Source organism: Cucurbita moschata, unplaced genomic scaffold (genome assembly GCF_002738365.1).
Source record: "Cucurbita moschata cultivar Rifu unplaced genomic scaffold, Cmos_1.0 Cmo_Scf00005, whole genome shotgun sequence".
NCBI classification, from domain to species: Eukaryota; Viridiplantae; Streptophyta; class Magnoliopsida; order Cucurbitales; family Cucurbitaceae; genus Cucurbita; species Cucurbita moschata.
The window spans coordinates 5,067,329-5,091,817 of NW_019268521.1; the positions used below are offsets into that span (position 1 = coordinate 5,067,329).

The following is a 24,489-nucleotide window of genomic DNA, read 5'->3' on the forward strand; positions in this document are numbered from 1 at the left end:
TTTTTTTTTTTTTTTTTTTTTAATTATTGGTTTTTGGAAGTTAGTTAGCAACCAAGTATGTTAATTCAAGAGAGGGTAAAGACAAAATAATGACTAGAGGTTGATCCATGTGGCAAGGTATCATTGGTCATTATAAGCATGCTTGGCTGTTTTTTCCCGTTTGGTAGCTAGTTGAATGGAATGAACTAGGAAATCTTAGACTCACCATTTAGTCCATACGATTTTATAAGATAAAATCGCCGTAAATAGCCTCAAATTCAAACTTTTAAATTCGCATGGATTAACTTTTAGCTTTTAATTTAACCAAAAATTAATCGGTAACATTTGATGTCGAAAAATAGTGTCATATGATATAACAGCCCAACCCCACCGCTAGCAGATATATCTGCTTTGACCCGTTACGTATTATCGTTAGTCTTTTACATCGTGTCTGCTAGAGAAAGGTTTACACCCTTAGAAGGAATGTTTCGTTTTACTCTCCAACTAATGTGGGATCTATCGTAGGAGAAACAGGGTTTCAAAGGGTTTCAAACGGAAGGAGAAGCAAAATGCAAACAATTTTGGCTTTCACAATTGATCCTATAGGTCTTCAAATGGCGAGAAAGACAGAGACAGAAAACAAGATCATAAACCAAACCAAACAAAACAAAACCTCACTTGGATGTCGCTAAAAACTGTTGAGCAAAAACCCTCAGTGGCAGATCCAAAGCTTGAAGAACTGTTAAAAGAAGAGAGGAAAAAAGGGGCCAGAATGGGCAAAAAGCAGTCCATTCTTTCCAGCTGCCCCACCATTTAATGTAGGCGATAAGAAAGATGAGGAAAAAAAAGGGAAATAAAGGACGTAAGCTATGAACAAACATGGCCTTGATGTTGCGTTTTCATTGCTATTCTTAAGCGGTGTCAAACCAATCTGCTCCATCAACCCCCGCCCCCCCACATTATTGGTGGGGCCATCATAACATTTGAAATTAAAAAAATTTATAAAGACAAACACTAGAAGAAGAGAAGCATATTTCCCCAATGCATGACATAGATTGCACTACACATGGAAAAAGAACTAAGAAGGATGTTGGCATCATTCTATGAAGCTTGGATAGCAGCCTCCAAAGCCATACACTCAATCCACTATGGGGCAGAACTGTTCAATAATTCAAGGCAATCAGAGAATATTGGTCAAAGTGTTTTTCATTACTTTGAAAAGATTCAGTGTATAAATGGTTTGGGGATTGTGAACAAGGTGAGATGAATAAGGAATTCTAGGATGGGAGTGATGTACCCAAAGGGCAGAGAAAGAACACCCATATGTTTATATTCATAGTTCTTTAAGCCCCAACAACAGAAGAAAGAAGAATAAATCTTGATGAGGTTAAAGAAAACAAGGATTGATTGTGAAAGGACTTCACATCATTATACAGAGAAGCCCGCCGTGTGCGTTACTGTATAAACCAAATATCAAAGAGGTTAGGACCACATCTTGTCATTCTCAGAGTAGAGTGACTAAGATATGTCCTAAACAGGGGAAATAAACTTGTTTAAACCTCATATCTTACTCTATTTGTTCCATAACCTATTTGTAATCTTCAAGTAACTTGTAGGATTGGAGAGATGGAAAACACATAACAATGCATTTTTAGGTACTTGAAAATGAAGATAATTCTCATCAACTTTCTCTAAAAGTTGTAATATTACATTTGGCATTTCATCAAGATTTCAAAATTACCCTTCCTTTTAGAATTTCAAATGGAGACTGAGATTTGAAATCGTGAAATCCCACGTCGGTTGGAGAGGAGAACGAAACATTCTTTATAAGGGTGTGGAGACCTCTCCCTAGCAGACGCGTTTTACAACCTTGAGGGGAAGCCCGGAAAGGAAAGCACAAAGAGAACAACATCTGTTAGCGGTGGGCTTGGGTTGTTACAAATTGTATCAGAGCCAGACACCGGGCGATGTGCCTGCAAGGAAGCTGAGCCCCGAAGGGGGTGGACACGAGGCGGTGCCAGCAAGGATGTTGGGCCCAGAGGAGGGTAGATTGGAGGGTCCCACATCAATTGGAGAAAGGAACGAGTTCCAGCGAGGACACTAGGCTCCAAAGGGGGTGGATTGTGAGATCCCATCTCGGTTAGGGAGGAGAGCGAAACATTCTTTATAAGGGTATGGAAACCTCTCCCTAGCAAACACGTTTTAAAACCTCAAGGGAAAGTCTAAAGAGAATAATATCTAGTAGCAGTGAGCTTGAGCGGTTACAGAAGTGGCGTGGCAGTGACCAGAATGGTGTGAATATCTAACTTTCCATTCTAAGTATTCTAAGTAGCCACTCCATTCCCTAAGTCTCAATTTCCATAAGAAAAATTCTGAAGGATTTGAAGTCAAGAGTAGTTTTTAAACAATTCCGAAGAGATCAGAAATGAATTAAAAAAATGAAAAGGTGGGTATCGACAATCATTGTCACAAATGTGCTTGGAGCCCTTACATTTGCCCACCATTTGATTCCAATTTCATTTTCAATACAGTGAAATGTTTCCATTTTTTTCCATTCCCGACTCTGTAATCAGAGAGCGACAATGTCCCAAAGCTTTCCAACTACCTACTACTACCGCTATTACCCCACCACCAGCCATTATAACAACACCCCCCTCCTCTTCTTTGTTTTCAAGATACAGTCCCTTGACTTCAAGCCAAATACAGTATTAGGTAGACAAGAATAATTGGAGACAAAAAAGACTTAAGCCAGAGGGAAACAAAAAAGAAAAGAAGTAATAATAAAACCTAGGCTCTTTCTCCTTATCATAGTCACATGCTGTCTACATTAAGGGATGTTTTTAGTATCAAATTGGTGCACACAAAGCAAAGGAAAAGCAGTCGACCAAATTAAATTATTGGTCGGAATAACAACGAATCGTTTTCAGATGTCGCAATTTTAAGAACCTAAGGTCCAAATGCCTTACTTATCGCTGTTGATTTCTTCCTGGACCCAAAAGGAAAATTCAATCCACCGACACGACTCCCAAAGTACAATCATCCAATGAACAGGAAAACAACAAGAAAAAACTAAAATAACGAAAGTAGAAAGACGAGTGGAGATGAAATGTGGCAACATCAAGAATCAAGAGGTCAATTATTGATCGATAAAGCTATTTTTTACAGCTTTTAGATAATTATGAAGAAATGCTTGCATTCTTCATCACTCAATTCGCCCACTTCCGCAAAAGTAAAAGAATGTCAAAGCTTTTACAAGAACAATTGAAGCATCTGGCGTACCTGGCAGAGCAGATTTCCAGAGCCGTCGAGAGAAAATATCAGCGGAATCTGTTGATCTTTTGGAGGGGAATTTCAATTTTTCCGCGGAACGATCGATGCTTTCGTTCGTTGGAAGAGCGCGAGGGCTCTTCTTTTTGTGTGTTCGGCCCAATCAAACTAAGCCCATCAATCACCGTCGATTACCTTTGCAAATTACTTTTCTTCGATTTAAAATCATTTTAAAAAAATTATTTAAAATCAATTTCAATTATATAACCCAAATTAATTTTGAATTATTAAATATATATTTTTACAAGATTTTAAACCCAACAAAAATATTTTGCACTACCGTCAAAATTTGTAACAATTTAGTCTCCCTAATTTTTTAAGCGTTTAAAAAAACTTACTGAGTGAATTATTACTTCACCAATAATTTTGATTAAAATATATTTTTTTAAATATTGAAAATTTATAATTTTTACATTTTGAATAATGGGTAGAGAAGATCGAAACTCGTTTGAACTATTACTACAAGTTTTCACCAGGATCATAATAACCTGTGAGTGTACGCTTTATCTCTAAAATAGGAAAACAAAAATTGATTTCGAGGATCGAAAAAAAGAGGAAGCATATTTTAAAGTAATGAAAAGAAAGAAGGATTGAAAGTCGAGAAATGGAAAGATTACGATTTGCAAGAATACAACCGATTCAGTCGAACAATGATGGTCTATTGGAATCAACATCTTAGGGAGTTAAAAAGGTTGTATGGGGTATTCCTGTCACAAAAAAATGTCTCAATCCCATTACGGAGAATGGAAATATATAGAAAAAAATTAAATTAAAAAAAAAATTTAGAAGAATATTGCATTTTTAAAATATAAATTAATATTTAAAATGATAATTTTAATACATGAGATAATTAAAAAAAAAAAATTATGGAAGTGATAGTCGAATAATTCCTCTTCACTTCAATGTACTTTATGTCAATATTGACTTAAAGGGTACAAAACATGTAAAAAGAATAATATACATTCCCTTCCTTTTTAGTTCTTATCCAATTTTTTTTTTTTGGTATAATTTTTTTTAAATAAATAAATATTATATTATTATAATTTATTGAATTTAAAAAATAAATTATAACCCATCATCGTACTACTTTAAACGACATGAATTCACTTACCAATATTTTAATCGAACACCTTAAAGGGCAATTCGAAAGGGAAAGCCTTAAAAAAAAAACAATATTTACTAATGGGCTTAGGCAGTTACAAATGATATCAGAGCAAGACATTTGGCAGTGTAAACATCGGATAGTGTGTCAACAAAGGCATTGGGCCTAGAAGGGTGGATTGTGAAATCCCACGTCAATTTGAGAGAGCAATGAGTCGAATAGTGTGTCAACAAAGGCATTGGGCCTAGAAGGGTGGATTGTGAAATCCCACTTCAATCTGAGAGAGCAACGAGTGTCAACAAGGACACAGGAGGTGAATTGTGAGAACCCACATTTCTTTATAAAGGGTGTGAAAACATCTCCCTAGCAAATCGTTTCAAAACTGTAAAGTCTTTTAGAAAAACTCAAAGTGGATAATATCATATCATTGTAGAGGTTCGTGGTTCTTAAGTCGAACCATGAATTTTTACCATGACAATAGCTGATATAACGATATTTTGGCATAATACTGCCCAAAATGAATGTTAAATATCACAAATACAATGGGTTATAACCATTAACCTATTTATATGCCATTTGGTGATTTCAGTCAAGTACATGTCTGCTAAGATGATGAAATCAAGAACATGAATCAGTTTGTACAGCAAAACAAAACTAGGCGTCAAATTGAACAAATATTAAAGCATTAAGACAACTCAAAGTGTTTCCTTTTTGGAGTGATCCTCTCAATAACAAAGATAGTTGAGAAACTGATTTGATGCAAGTGTAAACTAATCACAGCCCCATCCCACAAACCAAGAAGATTGGACAGGTTTTCCTTTTCTTTTTTCCCCTCTTTTTGCATAGCACAAAGGTAACTAATAGCAGAAGAATGGAAAAGAATTGTCGACGTACTCGTGTTCCTTACCGAATAAAAGCTCGGGTCCTGTACTTTCGAGAGACGAATCCCCACGAAAAACCGATGTGCTATAATGAGCTAACTAACCCGTTGATAGAGATGAAAGAAGAAGAAACTCACGTAGTTCCGTTAACGCAGAGGTGGTATGGAGGTCCACAGCAGATAATTGGTTCATCAGGTGAGCTAGTTCTCGCACGTGCTCGGAGGATGTCGGTAGCATCATCGATAATTGCAGCAGCAGACAGCGTGTATTCGCCGGGAATGAGGAAATACAATGAGAAAGAATGTGTGGTTTCTTCAAGCGGAGGCACTTCCAGGGTGATCCCACTTAACACACCTACCAGAAAGTAACCAAAATTTTACATTGTTAGACAGGATGGAGCATGCAGAAGAAGCATAGCATAAGGCATGGAGAGGGCGTACGAGTAATATATATTAAATTTACCGTAACGTATCAGCTTAAGCTTTTAGGTTCAGCAATGATTTTAAGACAAGTAACTTACCGTTCCATAAGACAGTTGATTTCGGACCCTCGATGCAATTCTCACCAGCGACGTCTCTGCACGTTATGTTAAGACTCATTTTGATCATTTCCTTGGTGTTGTTACGGACAATAACTTCCAAAGGAGTCATTTCATGAGCTTCCAGAGAGCTGTGGGAAGATCCAGTGTGAAGATTCTGAGTTGGTTCTTTATCTTCTGAACTATTGCTAACTGTTCTGAACCCAAAAGTCAATGGATCTGGCAACAATACATCCATCATTGACGATTGCAAGGCTGCAAGAACAGCATCCTTGATGTTTAATTCTCCAAAGCTATTCCGTCCAGATTGCCACTTGACCTTAATTCTAGATGTTAAATTCTTGATCGAAGCATTTAGTTCAGCTTTCGTAGTCTTTTCCGAGAAGCTTAAGTTTCGGAAATTCGCCGTTCCATCTGCTGCAACGTTTTTCCCAAAGAACGAACCATCAAGAACAGGCAATTTACAGTGTTCTAAGGGTATCAGCACTCTTGCAGAGAAATCTCTGTCTATTCTTGTTTTATGATAACTATATTCTGTAACGCTTTGGTTAGCAGATGCATTTTCCTCCCGGCCTGAATTTTCGACCTGGACAGAAACACTAATTTCAAACAATATGTCGGTTGGATTCGACAACTCAAGTTCAAGAAACCGAAGACCCCAACTTCCCCGGAATGGATCAATCTTCACCAATCTGTCAATTTTGCCTTGAGTCTCAACGGGTTGGTCTGTAGAATTATTATCAATTTCAGCTGGTTTAGGAAGGTCTTCACCCACATGTGCTGGAATTTCCATTGAAAGAAATTGTGCTTTCACAAAAGATAAACCCTGTAAAACACAAATTTGCAGTGGAATAACCAGGCGTCGACCAGGGGGTATAGCAGAGCCATTGGGGAGAACGCCTTCAGTATTCGCCATAGGCCCTAGAAAGCAAAATAATGGTTGAGAATATGAACCAATACGTAGACTTACAACGTCGCACAACAGAAGAACAGGGGGAAAAAACCAATGCTTGGACTGATATTTATGAGTTTGAGCGTCATGCAAGGGCATTCAATTTAATTTGATCATGAACTTCACTAAAGGAATTAATTACAAATCAAGGAAGTAAACCATGAATATATAATATGCAGAGCAACGCAATTCCCACCATGATTTGAAACATTGGTTATTATCATTAGAGGAAAGAAAGAAATATGAGAAGTAAATACCTGCATAATGTATAAAGAAAGTAGGGCTGCTGCCATCCTTGGAATGCCTCAACATGATTGGAGATGAACTCTTGCCACTAACTGTATCGGAATCGAGTACTCCAAGCTGCCAAGCTTTTAAGGTCACAGGTATGATCACTTCAGCACCAGGCTTCAAAGGAAGAGCAGATTTTAAAGTATCAAAAGCAATGGAGATAACGGAATCTTGGTGTTTTCCAGATAATGATATGTGTGCCTGCTCAACTGGGATTGTACCTGCATTAGCCAGATGTATCCATATATCACGAATTTCACCTTCATAGAGAATAATGGCACCATTACCACCAACAACGTGCGAAACTAACAACGGCAATGGCGATATCACAGATATATTTGGAACCGATACATTCCTCAACTTCATGGACCCACAGCTCCTGAATGGGTCAGAAAGAACAAGTCCTTGAGCTACTCCATTGAGTAGATTGTCAACATCCTTGAAAAGGTGTTCAGTTATTGCACCAAAGCAATGTACAATACACCCAGGAATTCTCACTGGCCCAACTGAAGTTGGAATCCCAGACAAAGTAACCACCTTCGATGAATTGGGAGGAAGATTCACAGAAACTGGAAAAGCATCAAAATTTCCCGAATGCACAGAAAGGTATATACTATCAACCCTCAACTCAAAGCCGCATGGATTGGCTAATTCCACCAGGACCTGCACTGGTTCTCCAACAACCCAAACCAGTTCCTGCTTGCTGTTATTCGACGTGTCTCCTTTGCTGAATGGAGTATAAATGAAAGGTCCAGAAGGGGCAGATCCTGCCCACCAGTCTTCCTTATCGGGATTGCGTTTTACAATGTCCAATTGTGAAGGATGGAGAGGAAAAGAATGCAACCTAGAAAGACCAGTTAATCATTAACAAACTCCCAAAAAAACTCAAATTTGAGCATACAAGATTACCATTCAGTACGATATAGGTGGCTGATCAGGTAGTATAATTTTCTTTTGGGATAAGAAATGGGGTAGTAGAAATGAAAATCAAGGACAGCGTGTGTCTAAGTGAATATTACAGTGGTTAAATTGGAAAGGATATAAAAGATAAGATGGTTATTAAGGTCCTACAATATGAATATTAAAATGGCTAGTCACCTTATGAAAGGTAAGGCGGGATCAGCACAGCGTACGCCTGATGGTAACCTCTCTGCTGAATTTGAAAGGGCGCTTGCCAAGCCATTTTGGCCTGCTGGTGTTATTAAAGGATAATAAGATCTAAGTAGCCGTGCTGCAGCACTCCACGCAGCAAGAGGATCACCAGCACGGACAGCAGACAGTAAAATCTCCCTTAATACGACCATTTGCAAAGTACTCCATTGAGACTCAAATAAAGATACTAATGACTGATGGTGCATTTTTCCAGAATCAGAGTTACTCAGGCCAGCCTTATTCTTTAAGGATAAAAAAGAAGAAAAATTCGGTTAAACGAACAAAACATCTAAAAAAGGATATAAGGAAGGAAAAAAGAAGGAAAGAAAAAGAAACTGGCAAGATTAGTTGACCAATATGAAAACTGAATAGAGAATTGTAAGTAAGGTCATATCCATGGAAAATTAAATTGACAAAAAAAAAAAAAAAAGTTAATCTCCATAGCACTTGAAGTCGGAAATGACAACTGCAGAGAACGATTCAATTGTATTAAGAGACAGAATTTTCAGCAGCTAGAAACAAACAATTACATCACCATCAGCCATCAAAGCAAATGGCAGGGTTTATATCTGTTAGGCCCCCATTTCTTACAATATCCTTCACGAGTCAAATAATCAGATAGCGTTTGTACTAAATTAAATGCATAACATTATTTAGAAGGAAAAAAATATATGAACACACAACCGGGGCACCGTGTGTTTTTCTATTCTTTCCTTTTAAAATATGAAAGAAAGTTGCATTAAAAAAGTCGAAACACAAAGGCAAAAGCCAGAGGAGTTAGGAACTAGATCTATGTCATCTAGCTCTTGTAATACTCACATGGGAGAAAGAATGATCAGTCTCGGATGATCGACTTTGAACACGATAAGCTTTTGTTGTCAGGGCCAAGACTTGCAAGGCGCTAACAGCAGCATGTCTATTTTCCTGTTGCATGTATAACTGAGCAACCTGCCTTGAAAAGAAAGCAGCTTTCCGCTGGTAACCAAGAGAACCAAATAAACGAGCTATTTCAACATATAATATTAATCTATCACTGGCATCAATCAAAGATTTAGCACCATCTGCTGCACTGGTTAATAACTCTGCAACCTCTTTAGCCAGCTCTCTCCTGTGAATCAAACCCCCCTCGAAAGAGTAGATAAAGTTATTTATTGCATAACCAAAAGTCAGAAATATGAGTTAATATATATGTATTCATCACTCAAATTAGAAAGAAAAAAAGAAAAATCTATACTAAAATGCAAACTAAATTTTTTTTACTGTAAATTCTATTTTAGTGAACTACCAACTTTCAAAACAATAGAGATGCATCTTCTGGAAGAGATTCACGCATACAGATTCGCACAAATAAACTGATGACCAATGTACTATTTGTAATCAGAGAACATATTATCTTGTCTCTTTTCCTTCAAATCAACCACATGGTCACCTATGCACGGTAAAATATATTCAGTATTCAAGTACACAAATCATAAAATATACCTGCAAAGAAATCTAGCCAACTTCAAAGTAGCCTCGAGTTCAAAACTTAGGGGTGAAACCCTATCGAGGAGGAAAAATGAAAGAAAGAATGTTAAAGGGGCAAATATATGAAACAACATATCAGAGATTGGTAAAATGAACAGCACATGCAAGTACTCGTATATATTAATTGATTTGCAAAAAGTGAATTTCGATCATGAACAACAAAATATTTTTCCAAAGAAACAAAATTTCATTTTACTTGTCCTATCAAAAACATAGTTTTTATCATGACAATCCACAATTAAACACGTAAGAGAAAGTCTCTAGTCCAACTTACACGTGTTTTAGCTAATCTCAGGGAGCAATTGTCTAATCTTACTAAATTTGGTTATAAAAAAAACTTGTAGAATTTTATTAAATCATAGGTAAGCGACCATGTGTGCTAAAACTTCATTCTCTCAAAAACCATTTATTGCCCCAATACCACTAGGCAAACTCAATGGTGGGAAATTGTTTCTTTCTTAAGAACTAGCTATGTTAATATTTTAAATAATTGCTTAAAATTGATGTCATGCTTCTCTTTAGGTTAATTTAACTTTAGGCCTTATTTTGCTTGATTTTAGTCCTTTTCTGGGTTAATTGGGTTCCTCTTGGGGTATTTTCTTGCATTTATTCTCAATGATAGCTTGGTTTTTAACCAAAAAAAGCTATTGTATGAATAAATTATAAGAGATGAAACTATTTTTAACAATATCAAACTTAAGCACTTTACTCTCAAATGATTTGCTACAATATTTATTATTTTTTTAAAACAGAAAAACCTGAACACTACCTTTGGGTGTTATCTTGTATAAATGACTTCCTGTAATGCAAAATAACACTATTGTATCGGTATCTGACTTCTTCCTCCAGAATTGCATCCGTTTGACCCATGCGATCAATCTGATATTCAGAAGTATAAAGTAAACCAATTAAACAAAAATACGTCAAGACATACACACCACCAAAAGTATAGAAGTATGCCATGAATACCAACAAGTTTCAAAGACTCATGATTTAGGCTACTTTATTTCTCGAGAAGAATGAGAAAATAAAGGATTTTGTTATATGCATAACTGTTAGAAACTTAAACAAATTTTCTGTTGACTCAATAATAAAGTCCAGTAGATGGGGATCTCAAAAAGACCCCTTACTCACCCTCAAATCAACAAATTTCAAGCTGCCTTGTTTATATGATATATCACTTATTTCTCATCCTTGCTAACTATGTTGCGACTTAAGTCAGTATTCCAGGGGTCAACACTCTGTCGTAAGTAAAAACTTCAGTTATTCTAATTATTTCTCGACTACTACTCTCTTAACCCCCTGCAAAAAGTAAAATACAACGGGATCGCAGCATTTATGGGAATGCTCCGACCATCTTTATCCATGGCGGTCAATTGGCAGAACTAATACCATAGTGATGTTTTGAAATCAACAAAGAAGTGAATCTAATGATGATATTCCAATTATGAAAATATCCCTCGTACAATAGCACCATACACAATGCCTTGACATGGAGTTCCGGTAAAAATTAGGTGTATATATATATATTCTAAGCCGCCTCAAACCTGGAAGTTATAGCTGTACTTTGATCATAGAAAATTGCTACTTAAACTATGTGGACAGAACCGGATATCACGAAGAACATCATCAAATGAAATTTCTAGTTCTGGATGCAGATTATTTTACTAAAGAAACAAATACTGTATCCTAGGGGGAGGGGATTAAGGAAATGCTAGAGAGAGGAAGGTACCAGTAAGGCACAGACACTTCCCTCCAAAGCCCCCGCGTACCAAAAATAGTCCCCGGTTAACCGAGCAAGATCGATTGCAGTAGAATAGTGAGCGTTGGCATCAACTGGTGATGCTGCCAGCAGACAATAGTCACCAATTGTCTTCTGTGCACGACCAAGCCTTCTCTTTTTGGCTTTAATAACCTGCATTTTTCATCAGTTACAAACTATTAAGTTGCAGTGTTTAGAACATCCTTTCGCATTGTACTTACAGTTCTCCATTAAATGTGAGATGCGAGCCGTATCTAGATAAGAAATGACATAACAGCAACAATTGTAATAAGAAAACTAAATCAATTAATTAGGACACCTAAATATAAACCTCCTCTGAGCTGAGACTTGCTTGAGAATCTAAAGGCGTCTTCAAAATAGTTCCAGCAGACTCTGCTTGAAGGACCCATTTCTCAAATTCCATCAACAAAGAAGCTGCAATATCTTGCATCATTGTGTTCAGATGAAATTCCTGAGTTTGCCGGTCAGCTGGAGGAAACAACCTCAAATTACCTCCTTTTTTGCTGCCTTCTTCTAGCTGCAACAAATTCCAAGAAAGAGAGAAAAAAATTAGATGCTCAAAAGCTTTAATTGATCATAAATAACTATTTGCAAGTCTTACGACTTAACATTCACGAAGATCATGGATATGCGTTTTTCTTTTTCAGGTGAGCATGGTCAAATCAAAGTTAACAAAGAGCACAAAGCAATTCCCTGCCTGAGAATCATCGGGGCAAAAGGCGAAACAACGTTCGACGAGCGCCGAAGTGTAACCCTTGCAGGCGGCATTGAACTGCTCAGTAGCAGAATCAAGATCGGGGGAAGAAGGACAGTGACAGATACCAATAACAGCAAGGATCTTGCGGTTGGATTGGAAGTCTTCCCAAGGGCTAGGCGGATCTCCACCGAGAATAAACTTGAAACGAAGACTACCAGAGTCCCAAGGCTGATGAGCAAACGGCGATTTCTGGTGCTCCGTGTAGAACGAACTTATGGCGGAAAGTGGAATCAATTGGTGCCGCAGAAGCATCGACAAGTAGTCCCGCAGTTGAGTCGGCGGAACCGAACCGATCGGCAGCACCGCCACTCTGATCATGGAGCTCGTTTCGATGCTCACATCGGGCTCCATTGTGGGATCTGAAGCTGACCGTGAGGCGCAATGCGGCGAACACAGCAGGAAGAGGCGAATTGAATCAGTTCTAAGCCGTCGAAAACTGTAATCGAAGGAGGAAGACGATCAAGATTTTGGTGCGATCGTTCTTTGAGCTTCGAGGACAGTGGAGAGCTCTGTTTGGCTTCGGCGTTATGCTGCTCCGTCCAAGTCCTGTAATTATCCTCTCCAATCCTCCATTATAATTCTTCAACTAATTAAAATTCCTCGCCGTAAAAATATTATTTATAATGTAATAAATGATGAATTTATCCACGGATTTTTTTTTTCACTTTAAAAAGAAAAAAAAAAAAGTTTAAATTATTAGCTCATATATAATAAATCTTAAATTTGTTGATTTTCCTAAAATATTTTTTATAAGTTTTAAGAATATATTCATAAATTGACCAAAAAAATGTTTGAAATATTAAATTTAACATTTAAAAATTATATAATTTTTAAAATTTTATGTCCGGTTACTCTCAAATCTTATATTTATTATTATTAATTATTTAAGTTTAGCTCCACTTCAACCAAACTTGTCTTCAATTTAGAGATTAAATGTTCCATCATTTATTTCAAATATTTTTATATTTACATAAAATTTTTAATTTTGTAACTTAAAAAAACAAAATTTTCATTAATAATTTTGATGATATTTAATGTCAATAAAGATTCTGTGACTAGTAAAGAATAATAATAATTATTATTATTATTATGGTTAGAAATATAATTAGGCTTAAAATTAGAATAGAATTTGTAAATTTGTAGATCCGTTCAGAAGAGATTACATCTTGGCCCGTCGAGACGACCAATACTCCACCGCGCCGGAGAAGAGGCACGACGGCTTGAAACTTTGAACCGCCGGCGGGCAACAGCGAACAACTCATATTATTATCAGAACTTTGTACAATAATCTCAAGGTTACAGCGGCGGAAAGGCCAATGGAGAAGGCCGATTATCACTGTTTATCTAAACTCATTACTAGAACATATGGATTCTTAATTTTTAATGACTAAACTATACTAGAGTTTTGTTTAAGAACAATTTGCAGAACGAATGGCTTCTACCACTCCGAACGCTAGCGACGGGGTTAATGTTGGAAAGCACGACGGCCTGAAAACACGACCGACTATGATCAAATTACAGTGGACATAAAGTGTGCCTTAAACCCAGTCGAGCTCGTATTATATCGTTGCATCGAGTTCGTTGAAAGAGAAGTTGAGATGAATCTTAAGAACTAGTTGGCGAGATGGTGTCCAAAAGTCTTCACAAAGGACACTCACTTGGGAAGTCCATTTCTCAGTTTTGAATCGCTTTCTACGTTGTCCCAGGGATTTTTTTTTTAGACCAACCCAACTCGAAATGCTAATCCAACCTAACCCAACCCCTATAGTTCGAGTTTGGTTGGTCTGGATTGTCAGGTCGAATGTACACCCCTAATATATAGTAAAATGGTTACCTGATATCAAAGTTTAAAAGATGTGCGATGCATATAAACTTATAAACTTATGTTAATTCTTTTCTAAAGTACTCCGAAAACGAGTATAAGGATCGAACAAGCTATATTGATAAATCCAATACACATTCTTCTCAGGTGTGAATTTTACTGCTAGAACCAAACTAGCTGTGATTCAACACTTATTTGTAATCAAACTATGCTGCTGCTACCCATTATGGCACTTTTGAATGAACATCATGAGTAAGAAAGCATTAACAAAAGGAAGGAAGGCGCAGTAAAAAAGAAATATTAAGATGAAAGTCATGATGACAAACAAATTCATTGATTATGTACCTATTATAATAAACGCTACAACGAATGAATCAAACCCTACACCATTCTAGAGGGATTCAACAATTGGTTTTACCCACAGGATTACAGGCTGAAGAGCTAATAAAAGTCTGGTTGGTTGGGCCTACACTACAAGACGGCAAACTTTCTTTGCCATCACCACAAGTTGTAGGGTCATAGGGCTGATGGCCTTACCAGTGACTACCAGGTTTAATCCCACATAATCCTTTAACAATATCATATTAGAGAGAGAGAAAGAGAGAGTCAATGTATTTTCACCTTAGTCAATAATCCTCTGAGGGTGCCATATTCAAATCTGGTAGTAAAAAGACAGAGTCTTCTTCGGTTGATTTGCTCTTCTTTTGTGATTGAGCCTCGGAAGAACCTGATCCAGTGAATGGTATTGTAGGAGGGCTTGTTTCAATGTTATTAGAGCTTTCCCTTTGATGGGTAAGTGTAGATGAAGATTCCTCATGCATCATATTGGAGTTTGTACTGAATTTCTCTGGGTATTTCAAGTTGAAATCAACCTGCATAATGTAACATTGTTTACTAAGTTATGGATTTGAGTCAAGGTCAAGTGGAGAATCTTGGTTTTGAAGCGTCAACATCTTTGAAACTCTCATTCTTGAAAGAGTCAAAGGCATTCATGGAAGAAGAAGGCAGAGTTACCTTCATTTTCTTCAAACTCTCATTCTTGGATCTTTGTTCTTCGAAGCTTGCCTGTAGAGTGGCCAGTTCCTGTTCATAAAGTAAGGTCATCAAAAACAGGATAGTGCGAACAATAAATAAACGGCATCTTCCCCTAATCTGACTCCATTTCAAATTGAATTCTACGTCCAATCGAATACTTGACATGTACCCCCTCTTTCCGGCCCATCACAAGAGAAACGAAAACCAAGATTTTCTTTATCCAGTATCAAACACGAGCTATGAGAAAATAGAACAACTTTCAGGAGTATCAATATCGTACATGAATCGTAATGCATGAATATGATGTACCAAGAAAATCTGCAATTCCCAACGTAGGTAACAAAGCAACTTTGCCGCCCATGGCCATTAAATCACCACTCCTAAGTCAAATTGGTGCCTGTTGTTGCACCGGGGGCTGTTATACTAGGTGCTAAAGCATGGGTATTTTGTATCCATTGAGCAAAGACGGGTTGTAATTGTATAAGCACTCATGATATCGTTACGAATATGCAAACTCAAAATGAAAAGAGGTGGTATATATATATATATATATGAAGCTTGATCAAACTTTTTAGACGGAGATCATACCATTTTTAGATGAAGTTTCTCCTTCAAAAGCGTGTTTTCCTCTTCCTTAAGCTCAGCAAATGTCTGGAACACAAACAAACAAGAGAATACATTCTTCAAGAACAAGGCAAGCCAACAACTGAATTAAAGTCAGCAATAAACAAATGCATGATTGATTTTCTTTTCCCTACAAGAATTACCTTCTTTCGTCTCAATCTCTTGGTAGTGGTACCCGCCGGCGACTCATTAGCAACAGCACCCTGAAAAACTAATCCCAAAACATATTAATAAGAATCAATAGGATCAAACAGAACATTAACAAGAATGAATCAGGATTACATGATAAGCAAAATAGCAAAAAATTTTGAACAGTAACAGGCCCGCCACGTCATGACGTCCACGTGGTCACTTTAAGAATGTGACCGTGACCACACCCAAACGATTTCCTGTTATGGTCACGTGGATCTTCCTTTTCCTCTTCTCAGCCCAACGACTTGCAGGCAATTCTTCATTTATTTATTTATTTATTTATTTTTATTGAAAATATTTCAGAAAGCACACACAGGAACCAACCATGTACCATCGCCACACCTGATAATTACTCCAAGTCTGCATCAAACCTAACGCAGACCTATCTCTTGCGACCTGATCCGAATTGGGCCCTCACTGTGTAGCATCGTCGATGGTCGTATCAGGGCCCCGGTTCGACCAGACCGGCTCTGAATTTTTGCATGTGACCGGAATACCCTCGCGATTTACGCGTCAAAAAGAGGGGGAAATGAGAGGAAAATGGCCGAAGGGAAGTTTCGAGGTAAACCGACGGCGATGGAAGAGAGTTTGTGTTGGAAAAATCTCGTGCGTGACGAAACAGCGACTCGGCGGTACGATTTGGAAAGCGTTGGAATCTAGCGAGGGATTTGAAGGGCATTTTGGTCAATTTGGAGAAGTAAGGGATTTGGAATCGTAGAGGAGGTGAAAAGAGGCGAGAAGAAAACGCGAAGTATTTTCAACCAGTGTTCATTCTCTAACAGTGAACGTGAAAATTTTGGAGAATCTAGGGGTATATCGGGGATTTGATGAATTAAAGAGCAGTTTCTCGTCGATGATTTGTGAGGATTGTCCGCCATTGACGGAGAGAAGATGAAACTGTTTGGTGAAGTACAGAGCGGTTATGGAATTGAGAGATTTGCAGTTGTGTGAGTTTTGACTTCTGAGAGAGTAACTCTGTTTCGCTAAGCGGATGAAGAAATGAGAACATCGGAAGAGATTTCACGATACGGAATCAGATTCTTGGAAAAACAAATGGAGAAATGGTGACGATCCAATATACGAGACTTCTCGAGATAAGAATGTTCTATCTGAGAATCCACGGTGCCACCGACCGCCTGAAATCCGCAGCCGACACCACCGCCGAGAAAAAACGCAATTAAGAACGCCGGCGTTAAGATTTGAGAAATCGTGGAGAACAAAAAAACGGACGCACAGCCGATATAAGAGACGAAACTACAAAAATCCGAAACAGACGAAACAGAGAATGAGACGAGAGGAGAGAAAGAGTCGAGAACCTTAAATCTGGAAGCAACGTGCAAGAGAGTAGCGTGACGGCTAGACGCCTCATAACCATCAAGCGTAGCGGAAGGAGAAGCACCGCCGCTCCAGGAAAGCGGCGTCGTAGGACTACATCTGGTGGAGTCAACATCCTTGTTATTCCTCTCCAAGACAACATCGCCACATCTCAAAACCACCGCAGCCATGGCTGCCGCCGTCCTGGACCTTGGTTGCCTAACCCCCCAATTAAACGGCAGCTTCATGGGACGAGGAGATTTGGAAGGCGACGCAGCCTGCGACTGCTTCAACCGCACCAATAAGTCAGCCACCACGCTGTCCTCGGCCATGGCGGCCGTAAGCCATTCGTCCTCCACCATCATCGCTGCAGAGAAAAGGGGAAACAGGGGAGAAAAAGGAATCAAAAGAGATGAATGGAGAGAGAGATGGGCCGAAAAGATTGATAGAGAGAGAGGGAGAGAGGGTGGCGGAGAGAGTAAAGGAGAGTATAAATATTGGGAATTAAGATTAGACAGAGAGAGGGAGAGAGAAGTGGGGTTTATAGGTGGTGCTTCTTCAGGTTCCTTGTTCCACTTCCTTTGTCAGCTTTCTTTCTTTCTTTTTTTTTTTTTTTATTTCAATTAAGTCTTGGATATGTGGGCCATACGAGTGACAGCTCCCATTTCTGTTTCCAATTTTTTAAATTTAAGATTCCAATTTAATTTGGTTATTGTTTTCTTCTCGAGATTTGAAATTAGTTTTATTTGCTTTTTCTAAGATTTTAAAACGTTTTTTTATTTCTAATTTATCTCTAAATTTTTAAATTTCATCACAAAATTAAATTTAAAATTTTTGTGTGTTTTTTTTTATAAATTTGAATACATTCGACATGCATGTAGGCAAAGGTTAATTTTTCTGCACATAATAGACTGTAATATTTGATGTCCAGCAAAGGTCAATTCTGTGCATTGATCAGGTCCACATTTTGTGCTCAAATCAAGGTTAGATCAAATACCTCATGAGAAAGGATTGAACTAATGCAATCCTTTCAAGTCAATGTACGTCACTTGACTGGGCATATGAGTAGGGGCTTGAGAGAAATTCTCGTGCTCACAACACTATTACCTTATTACACTCGATTTTTTTCTTAATTCAATTTTTTTCTTAATTCATTGACTACAATTCACTGTATAGTAGAATCGACTTATTAATACTTTTATAAGATAAACCCAATAAAAATTGGATTGAGTCATACTTTACAAAATTTGAAAGGGACAAAATGGATTGAAAATAACCTTCCAAAATTGATTTTGAGAGTAGTGTAGAAATGAAATATTTAATTAGATTAAACATAGATTTTTTAGTATAGGAACGCAATTGGGTGGCATCCTTACCTTAGTCCTCCACTTAACCAACGTGTTGCCCAATCACCAAAGTCCTCCAATAATAGACCGCCATGTCAGGTTGTGGTATTGAAGAATTAATTAGCCAATGACCACTTCCCATTTAAAGATCGGCCTAACAGTTGGAAAAAAAAACACCTAAAATACCTCGTAATTTCAATACCTTCCCCGAATTTCATTCAAATTAATTTACGGTCAAAAAATATCTCCCTTCTTAACACGCAAGACCCGAGCGATTTAATAATATCGAAATTTTATTTTTATATTTAAATTATTTAACCAAAATATATAGTTTTTTAAACTAAAAAAATTAAATGTAAACGTAAACCTATATTATATTATTATTCCGTCATCTAAGTATATTCATTTTGGTGGTCACGGGGATCGAACCGCAACATTTATGAGAATATCAATATTGGCAGCAACTAATATTGTCGTACTTAATTCAACTCACTTTATTGCTCAATTAAAATTCCATAAAACCATTACGATGCATTTATGATTTTTTTTGCTTTTTGTCTTCAATTTTAATATACACACATATATAGATGTACACAATATTTGACAAAGGGTACGATATATTATTCTATTTTTTTTTTTTGCTTTTTTTTTTTTTTCAATGATCTAAAATTTGTAAACCGAATTTTCCTTTCCCAAGTGGAAAATGTGAGATATTTTCAAATTTTATCACATGGTTTAAGTTTAAAAATATTATATTTTTACCCTGAATTTCACTTCTGATCACTTCTGATCATCAATTAATTAATTTAAAATAATTACAACGTAACATTTTTTTATTAATTTTAATAGCGATGAAAAATGAGTAAAACCTAATTTGATTATCATTAATTATTTAATAGGCATTATCATCATGAACAGAGAGTGAATATTTAGTGAATAAATAAAAATTAAAAAAAAAATCAAGGGCATAAGCATAAATTTTGAAACCTGAGAACCAAATGAAAATTAAACACAGAGACTGAAACGTAAAATTGTCACAATATGAAACCGAAACACCACTAGGCCCAAAAGAGCATTTGCAATTAATTTAGCTCATAAAATTAATTTCTAAATATAAATTTATTCAAAATAACTGACTAAATAAATAAACCCAAATTCTAATTTTATCTTTATAATTTCAAACACTATTTTTTACACCTAAATTTTAATTTCAAGCCGGAAATAGGGCCTTCCTTCCACACTGCAAATCCAAATCATCTCCTTAGATGAAACAGAGACGAATTCTTCGTAATTTAAACCTCTCTCCCTCCTCTCGACAACCAAACCAAACTATTCTCTACCATACTATTGAAGCCCTTCATTGTTTGCTTTACACTCTATGTAAATTCCCTCATATGTAAATTCCCTCAAAGAATGTTCATCTGCGAGCTAGAAATGGTTCTAAGCAGATAGCCATACCTAACAGACCTCCTAACGAACGCAGTCTAGACAAAGAAGAGGTTTAGTTAATATGCAATGATTAGTAAGATAAATGGACGATTAGTCTACTCAACCATCAAGTAAACTACCTCTACCGACTTTCTAGATGAAGACTAGTCTGTTTAGATCAACTAAAGTTGTAAATGCTATGGAATTCAATGACACAGCTGTAGAAACTTAAAGAGCATAAAGATCGGTTCTTGTTCAAGGTCGAAATGATATTAACAAGTATTCTACAGAAGGGAATCTCAAGGAATTCTCTTCGGAACCATCGACAAAGTCGAAATGATCAACTATAAAGTTCTCTTCGGAACCATCGACAAAGTCGAAATGATCAACTATAAAGTTCTCTTCGGAACCATCGACTGGTCTACCTCTACCGACTTCCTAGACGAAGACTACTCTGTTTAGATCAACTAAAGTTGTAAGTGCTTCAGAATTCAATGACACAGAGGTAGAGCCTTAGAAAATATAGATTGGTTCTTGTTCAAGGTCGAAATGATATTAACAAGTATCCTACAGAACGGAATCTCAAAGAATTTTCTCTTTGGAACCATTGACAAAGTCTCAACTCGGATAAGATAGTTGGATTTTCTATGTTATCTTTCACTGTAAACGAAGGTCAGTTATGAATTCTGAGTATATTTTGGCCTCAGAGTTTTATGAATTGGCTCAACCCAAACTACTCAGATTTATCGATAAAACAAGGACGAAGCTAAATCCTAAAATTTATAACGTTGCTAGGAAGTGGAAAATGGTTATTTGTTCATTTAAAAAGTTTTCAAGAATCTCTAGACTTCGATCAGTTACCCAAAGAATGCCTATCGATCTCGTTTAAATCCTTGGAGAACAGGAGCAAGCAAATGCCATTAAGGTTTATACCACAGACAACCATCGACAGTAAATTCACTCCATTCGAAAGCACTTCAAACTTGAGTGTAGTGATGATTAAACAAAAATATCAGATGAACTAGATTTCAGTTGCTCAACTACAAAAATAGTACGAAAATTCAAGTTCTCAATCTTAACAAAGTCAAGGTAAATGAACATTGAAGATTAAATCGAAAGCACCTCAGAACCCTAGCTTGGTGCGACGCCAGTGCCTGCGCTTCGCATTGTATCTGTAATCCAATCGAAAGTAGAAATGGAGAGTGATTAGAATGAAATTAAGCAGATTCAAATAAATTAGGTTTAATACCTGATCGTGTTGTCAGTTCTCAGGCGGATCCAGTGCGGGATTGGCCTGTTCTGCCTCATCTTCTTCGCGAGCTTCTTCTTGATTCTGAAAGTCTTGTGAGACGGCTGCGAATTGGAAGAGAAGAGAAAATCAAATTACAGACACACAATTTCAATCATCCATTAGAAAACAATGAATATCACCAAGTTAAAACGGAAAAACATTCAGAGAGTCGAATAACAACACGTACCATTTTCGAGTTCCGGCAATCGGCGGCGAGCTTGTAAGCAGATGGCGGGATTATAGAAAACCCTATTAGCAGCGAACAAGCTTTATACGCTCTACTGAGAAGGGTAATCGAGACTTGCCCGCGGGCAGCCCAGCCAGATGTTTACTTTCAGTAAATGGGCCTTCAAAAAGTTAAAAAGAAACTGGACCAACCTTAGAAACTAATGGCCCAAAAGTTAGGGCCTAGCCCATTAATTATTTTATTTTCTTTTCTTTTACAAAATTATTTTCATTATAATTATAATTTTTAGAAATACAACAAAAGAAAATAATATTATTATGAACATCTAATTTATGTCTTAAATTTCTTATTCATACATCTAGTTTTTATGTATATGATAATTAATTTTAAAGTTTTAATTAATACAAAGAATCTTCTATTTTAATATATTAAAAAAACTTTAGATAGTAAAAATCATTTAATGAATTTATGTGACATGACGTGTGAATGTGATTGACTGAATGCAAAACATTAAATTTCCGTGTTGACACGACATAAGTGTTGAGCTATAAATACATTTTTTTTTTTAAAAAATACGGAGAAATAACGAGTCAAAGCGGACAATATCTACTAATCAGGTTTGGGTCATTGCAAATGACACCAAAGCCTGACATCGAGCGGAGTGCCAACAAAGACGTTGGCCTAAAAAGAGGTGGATTGTGAGATCCCACATTGGTTTGAAACGGGAACGAAGCATTCATTATATGCGTGGAAACCTTTCCCTAAAAGACGTGTTTTAAAACTATGTACATAAAGCGTTTAAAGAAACAATATCTACTAGTGGTGTGTTTGAGCTGTTACAGTTACGATTATATGTTTTATTGCTCTTTGAAAATTTGATATGGATTTTCGTGTTATATTATATAGTTAATTAATTAATTTTGAATATAAGGTATAGTCCCTAAACTTGTCTGTATTGCATCATTCAACATTAAACTATATTGTTAGTCAATTATTTTAATTAATAATATTACTATAATGTTTTAACATGACATGTGAAATGTTTATCATATTGTATAAATTTTGACTAAGTTGGTAGATTATGACAAATAATAGGTTAAACTAAAGCAAGTGGGTAACCAAATAAAATTAAGGTTTAAATGTTGTCAATTTTTAGAGATTAAGATATTTTGGCACGAAGAGATTCAAAAAATATAAATTAAATTTATAATTTAACAAACACGAGCTTAGAAGCCCATTACAACATTCACTCCTTCACGCGAGGTTCGAGCTTCAATCTCTGCCTTAATTTAATAATTTAAAATTTCCGTTCGTGGGATCTCACAATCCATCCGACTTGGACGCCACTGTCCTCGTTGGCACACCGCCCTGTCTCGAGCTCTAGTACAATTTTTAACAACCCAAGTCCACCACTAGCAAATGTTACATATTACTATCAGCCTCACGACCTTAAAATCCGTACTAGGGAGAGTTTTTCACACTCTTATAAGGACTAGAGGATATACAGACATCGTGACGTGGGTTGCAAAACTGATCGAGATGGGATCATGATTTTCTTGGAAACGAGCATTATATATATAATATAGGATATGTTCTTACGCGTTTATTGTTGGTTTCTTTCAAGGCCTTTTCCAATAGGAATCCAATTTCTATTATTCTATGCCTTTTCCCTTCCTTGACTTCCCTAGTTTTATTCTTATAAAAAAAAATGTAATATATGTTACATTAATAAGGTTTTATATCATTTTAATTTTAAATTTATAAATGATCAACTTTATAATAATAATAATAATAATAATAATAATAAAATAACTAAGTTTAAAATGTCCATCGGAGTGTACGGTCTAGTAAGGCGAGTCATATTGGCAGGGGATTTCGTTTCCAAATCTCTGCAAATTTCAGTTCTCAATTTCCCCCTCCAATGTCCGCCGCCTTCTCCGCCTGCTTCCGCCCATCCTCCGCCAATCGCCGCCACTCCCCGCCGCCAGATTCCGGCTTCCCCAATCTCACCACCTGCATTTACCACACTAATTTCGCTCTCTTTACCCTCTCATGGTCTCAATCCCTCTTCTCTCACTCCCTTCTCCTTAACTTTCACCGAAACCTTAATCCCTTTGATTCACCTCCAAATCCTTCTTCTTCTTCTTCTTCTTCAATCTCTTTTCGTCTCCTTATCAGAGCTTTAAATCCATGGAAGAAACACGGCTGTGAGAAGCTTTCAGATAATATCCATGTCTTTTGGGATCTTCGGCGAGCACGTTTCTCGTCGTCGCCGGAACCCTATTCCGGATTCTTCATCGCGGTGGTTGTGGAAGGAGAAATGACGCTTCTCGTCGGCGATATGATCAAAGAAGCCTCTGCGAAAACCAGAGCGGCGAAATCCGAAATCCCCCAAACCCTAATTCTCAAAAGGGAACATGTGATTGCGCACAAAATCTACACCACGAAGGCGAAATTCGGCGGTCAAATCCGAGAAATCGAAATAGACTGCGGCTTATTCGAAGGAAACGACGACGAATTAGGGCTGTCGTTCAGTGTTGACCGGAAAATGGTTTTGGAAATCAAACGGCTGAAATGGAAATTTAGGGGAAACGAAAGAATCGAAGTGGAAGGGATTCCGGTGGATGTGTATTGGGATGTTTACAGCTGGGTTTTCGAATCGGAGAAAGAAAACAGAGGAAATGCGGTGTTTATGTTCCGATTCGAAGCGGATGAACAGAGCAATCCGGCGGCGCGACAGCAGAATCTAAACCTGGGATTGAAGGAATTGGAGTGGCGGAGGATGAGAAGTAGCTTGTCGTCGTCATCGGTGTCGGTATCGGCGTCGACGTCGTCAGTCGGATCATCCGCCGGAGCTAGTTCATCGGTGATGGAATGGGCTAACGGCGAAGATAGCGATGTAATCGGAGCTCCGTCGGGATTTTGTCTACTGATTTACGCTTGGAGAAGATGAAATTGAGA

At 37.2% G+C, this 24,489-nt stretch overlaps 4 protein-coding genes across 5 annotated transcripts; 1 reads left to right on the forward strand and 3 right to left on the reverse strand.

Annotated features, from left to right (window-relative positions):
* Positions 1 to 4,716: 4,716 nt before the first annotated feature.
* LOC111443014 (trafficking protein particle complex II-specific subunit 120 homolog) lies at positions 4,717 to 12,867 on the reverse strand. 2 transcript variants are annotated; one of them, XM_023080610.1, is made up of 11 exons: positions 12,230 to 12,867; positions 11,843 to 12,049; positions 11,482 to 11,664; positions 10,519 to 10,628; positions 9,705 to 9,764; positions 9,042 to 9,330; positions 8,169 to 8,464; positions 7,037 to 7,914; positions 5,810 to 6,748; positions 5,427 to 5,643; positions 4,717 to 4,771 (listed from the first exon to the last, which is right to left on the reverse strand). In XM_023080610.1, the coding sequence occupies exons 1-11, from the start codon at positions 12,638 to 12,640 to the stop codon at positions 4,747 to 4,749; spliced, it is 3,615 nt and encodes a 1,204-aa protein (XP_022936378.1). In that variant the 5' UTR covers positions 12,641 to 12,867; the 3' UTR covers positions 4,717 to 4,746. The 2 variants fall into 2 exon arrangements, with proteins under 2 accessions (XP_022936378.1, XP_022936379.1); XM_023080611.1 differs by lacking the exon at positions 4,717 to 4,771 and adding an exon at positions 4,992 to 5,333.
* A 1,521-nt stretch (positions 12,868 to 14,388) lies between these two features.
* On the reverse strand, positions 14,389 to 17,814 carry LOC111443668. The gene is made up of 5 exons (XM_023081588.1): positions 17,279 to 17,814; positions 15,914 to 15,973; positions 15,735 to 15,797; positions 15,126 to 15,194; positions 14,389 to 14,983 (listed from the first exon to the last, which is right to left on the reverse strand). Exons 1-5 carry the CDS (start codon positions 17,639 to 17,641, stop codon positions 14,738 to 14,740), a joined length of 801 nt encoding a protein of 266 aa, XP_022937356.1. The 5' UTR covers positions 17,642 to 17,814; the 3' UTR covers positions 14,389 to 14,737.
* A 3,183-nt stretch (positions 17,815 to 20,997) lies between these two features.
* On the reverse strand, positions 20,998 to 21,642 carry LOC111443316 (60S ribosomal protein L39). Its single transcript, XM_023081086.1, has 3 exons — positions 21,529 to 21,642; positions 21,300 to 21,403; positions 20,998 to 21,222 (listed from the first exon to the last, which is right to left on the reverse strand). Exons 1-3 carry the CDS (start codon positions 21,529 to 21,531, stop codon positions 21,174 to 21,176), a joined length of 156 nt encoding a protein of 51 aa, XP_022936854.1. The 5' UTR covers positions 21,532 to 21,642; the 3' UTR covers positions 20,998 to 21,173.
* Positions 21,643 to 23,449: 1,807 nt separating this feature from the next.
* Positions 23,450 to 24,481, forward strand: LOC111442918. Its single transcript, XM_023080478.1, has one exon. It carries the CDS (start codon positions 23,450 to 23,452, stop codon positions 24,479 to 24,481), a length of 1,032 nt encoding a protein of 343 aa, XP_022936246.1.
* The last annotated feature ends 8 nt before the right edge of the window (positions 24,482 to 24,489 follow it).